Below are 3,509 nucleotides of genomic sequence, written 5' to 3'. Positions count from 1 at the left end.
AACGTATCTACGACCAAGGGTTTTGGTTTTAGGCTGACAATGTTGTGCCTGAGCATGGAGAAGCGGCAACGCTTGCACAGTTCAGCCAATTTCATCATCAAATGCGTGATTGGGAAACTCGCATTCAGCTGCTAAATGATTTGGTTGGGCATATGCGAGCTCACATTGGCAGCCAATTGACGTATCGTTTTAAAAATGTATCTGAGACAATTGAATTTTTATTTGTCTTGTAAACTATAATTTTTTTATTTGGCTTGTGAGTTATGATATATTTGTTTGGTTGTGAAACTATGTACTATGTTTGTATTTTGTTACACGGCAGACCCGCCGCGAGGACAAAAATGAGTTTGGATCCAAACGCAAAAGGGGACGGACGGTCGACACTAACAAACGAAAAGCGAACAAAACACGGGTTTCACGTTGGTGTTACTCTAGGTCTAGATGAGAAAATGAGAAAGAGGAGTGTTCACGGGTTCCACGGAGCTGATTTGTGACTCGACACTTCTGTCCACACACCTGGATTCCCGAGGAGCCTTATATGCTAAAACTTGAAATGTTGCAGCTACTCTTGGAGAGGGTAGACTGCAGAGGTCAACACAGTCAAGGAGTCTTATGCTAAAACTTGAAATGTTGCAGGCTACCCTTGAATCGCGTCTCCCTTGACCAGCGGAAGACTCGGCCGGTGCGGCGGGTGTAAACGTTTCCCCAACGAAAACGGATCACTCGATTACGATGTAGCGAAGCACGCGAAAGATGTGTCTGGGACGCTGAAACGACTTGCCGGACTTGCTGAAGGTGCGACGTGGGCACTCCTGCCATTGAGCGGCACCACTGCTCTGGTGGTAAGTGCTTCCTGGACTACCTCCGCCGCACCTTCGCCGTGGCGAGCTCGCCCTTGGCCTCCTCCAGCTGCTTCTGCAGCGCGGCGATCTCCGCCTCACGCGCCAACAGCTTCTCTTCCAGCTCCAGAGCGTAGTCCAAGGAGAACGACACGTAGTTCGCCGCCTGCGCACAAATAATGTGAGCATGCTCCGGCGAGTGAAGCGCTTGAATCTGACACCGCGTTCTCTGGCATACCTGGAGAATCGCAACATAGCTCGACGCGACGACGTCTGATGGCTCGGTCGCCGCAAACACGCGCTGCTGCGGTGGCGCGACGGCGCCCTGCAGCAGCTCCCGTGCAGCCTCCCAGTCCGTGCCGTCTCCGTCGGCGAAGTCTTGTGGCTGCCGAGAGGCCCCCGGCAGTAGCGAACACACGCTGGTAGGCACCGAGTGGCCACGGGCGGCAGGTGGAGCGTCCTCGTCGTTGGCATCGTCCAGGTTCCCTTTCTTCCCGCACAACGGCGACGACCCTGGCTCTGCTTTCACCTTCTTTGCCGATGCCGACGCTTGCCTGGCCATCTTCTCCGCCAGCATGGTTTTCATCATGTCGTAGACGGCGGAATCCATCCCTGAATATCAAGGGTAAGATCAGCCGCCGCACGGAACTTGGGGATGAGCGGGATTTCAGCGTTTACCTTTGGAATTGGAACGAGTAGAGGGCGGCGGCGGAGGTGCGGCAGTTGCCACGGCAGCGGCAAGGTTGCTGTCGCACAAACATGTCCTGATATCAACGGCGGCGCCGCCGTTAGCACCTAGCAGCTTCGCCACGGATTTCTTCTCCTCGTCTGTAAGCACCGGCTCCATGAAGGAGCTCTTGGACGGCTCGCCCCACTCCACGGGACAAGGCCACGGGGTCGGCGAAGAGAGGAAGAAGAAGCCGCGCTTCCAGCCGTAGATGGAATCTGGCAACCCCGTGAAGCGCAGGCCGGGGCCGTCCCTGAAACTGGGTTTGAAGTAGTACCATCTTTTTTTGTGCTTGAGGTTGAGGACGGACAGCAGGAAGAAACGCCGGAACACCGCGAGCGACGGCGGCACGCCGGCGGAGCGGCAGAGCACGAGGAAGCCCGCCATGATGCGCCACGCGTTGGGCGCGAGCTGCGTCGGCGCGACGCCGAAGTGGGCGAGCGCCTCGCAGAAGAAGGGGTGTAGCGGGACGCGCATCCCGGCCTCCAGCGCGTGCGCGTACACGCAGACGCACCCCGGCGGCGGGGGCGAGCACGCGCGCAGGTCGCCGGCGGGGCGCGCGGTGTAGTGGTCCCTCGGGATGCCGTATTTCTTGCACACGGCATCGGCGTCGTCCGGCGAGCGCAGGGACGAGACGAAGCCCTCGGCGTCGGCGCGCTTCGGGAGGACGACGGGAGCAGCGTCGGCGGGCCTCGGGAGGACGGCGGTAGCGGCGTCGTCGTCGTGGTCGGAGGTGGCGACCTGGTAGTCCGGGCCGGAGTACGAGGAAGAAGAATTCATGGGCGCGGGCTTGCTGGTCTGTGTCTGTGGTGTCTCCCGTCTCGTGTTGTACAGCAGAGGTATGAGCAGGCTGGTGGACTACTAGTCTGATGGCTTATCGAGGAGTTGTTGTCCTTGTGCTGTGAAGGGGTCTCGTGTTGTAAAGTCCATTTGAAGGCTGATTGTGATTACTCGATGATACTCACTGCATCACAAACAAAAACTGCTCGACATTACTGTGCGTAGGATAATTCGGTGTATATTTCTGTTCATATGGCACTTTGATCACCATGGTACTCCTATGGCGCATATGGCACATCTGGAGTGAACTCTCTCATGGAAAATATGTAGTGTCATGTTCTTTTCTGAGCAGCTCACATTCTACCAAATCTCCCCAAGCATACCATGGCCAAGTCCACCTCCGGGATGGGCTGCACTTTCAGTAGATTGATCTTTCAGTTCAAATGTTGGTAAGGCCGGGACAGGGATGATTTTACGAGATGACTAGGGTAGATATTTGCTGCTTACAAGTATAGTTCACTCCAATAAGGATTTAGAAACTGAAATCCAAGCGATTGGTGAAGGGCTCTGGTTGGCGTTAGAACGATCAAGTCTACCTATACAACTTTAGTCCGACTGCGCAACCGCACTCAACGCGCTCAAACCTACTAGTAGCTTAGGTTTTTGGATCGTTCGACGTCTTGGCTTTGACGACGACGACGGAGATGCTAAATAAAGAAGCTCCGGATTCATCTCCGGCGAGACGGTCATCCCTACCGTCGGTGATGGATTTGAGAACCAGTCCGTTCAAGCAGGGATGTTGTGGCGACGACATCCTTGTGGTGTACATGTGTCCTCAGACTCCACCGTTGCGACGGTGTGTGCTCCAACATCGGCACGGAGCTTAGGAGGTAGTCCATGAGCAGATGTAGATTGTGGTTTGTATCTAGAACATCTGGAAGATGAAACATGTGCTGAGTTCGTGGTTGATGGATGGCAAGCATGATTTCCTCCTTCGACATCTTAGTCGTGGCGGGGTGCTAGATCTGAAGTTCGATGACGTGTATGGGGTGTTGCCTTGGTCTGATTCGTTCAACGACGATTGCTTCAATTTTGGTTCGTCACCTTAGTGGTCCGCAAAGCTGCATATCGGTGATGGAGCCGCTCGAGCTCGGGTGAGAAGG

The 3,509-nt window shown here is 55.1% G+C and overlaps 1 protein-coding gene across 1 annotated transcript; it reads right to left on the bottom strand.

Moving 5' to 3' along the window:
- Nucleotides 1-367: 367 nt before the first annotated feature.
- LOC123151975 (uncharacterized) lies at nt 368-2,453 on the bottom strand. The gene is made up of 3 exons (XM_044571594.1): nt 1,518-2,453; nt 1,078-1,451; nt 368-1,005 (listed from the first exon to the last, which is right to left on the bottom strand). The coding sequence occupies exons 1-3, from the start codon at nt 2,344-2,346 to the stop codon at nt 859-861; spliced, it is 1,350 nt and encodes a 449-aa protein (XP_044427529.1). The 5' UTR covers nt 2,347-2,453; the 3' UTR covers nt 368-858.
- Nucleotides 2,454-3,509: the final 1,056 nt, after the last annotated feature.

The sequence above is a fragment of the Triticum aestivum genome, chromosome 7A, assembly GCF_018294505.1.
Source record: "Triticum aestivum cultivar Chinese Spring chromosome 7A, IWGSC CS RefSeq v2.1, whole genome shotgun sequence".
NCBI classification, from domain to species: Eukaryota; Viridiplantae; Streptophyta; class Magnoliopsida; order Poales; family Poaceae; genus Triticum; species Triticum aestivum.
Note: the sequence above shows the minus strand (reverse complement) of the source record. Positions and strands in the feature narration are given on the sequence as shown.

Bases quoted from the DNA above. Each gene is read 5' to 3' on its own strand.
- LOC123151975 (XM_044571594.1), bottom strand. From the start codon at position 2,346: ATGAATTCTTCTTCCTCGTACTCCGGCCCGGACTACCAGGTCGCCACC. The intron at 1,452-1,517 runs GTAAACGCTGAA...CTTGATATTCAG, and splicing joins TACTCGTTCCAATTCCAAAG to GGATGGATTCCGCCGTCTAC. The intron at 1,006-1,077 runs GTATGCCAGAGA...ATTTGTGCGCAG, and splicing joins GCTATGTTGCGATTCTCCAG to GCGGCGAACTACGTGTCGTT.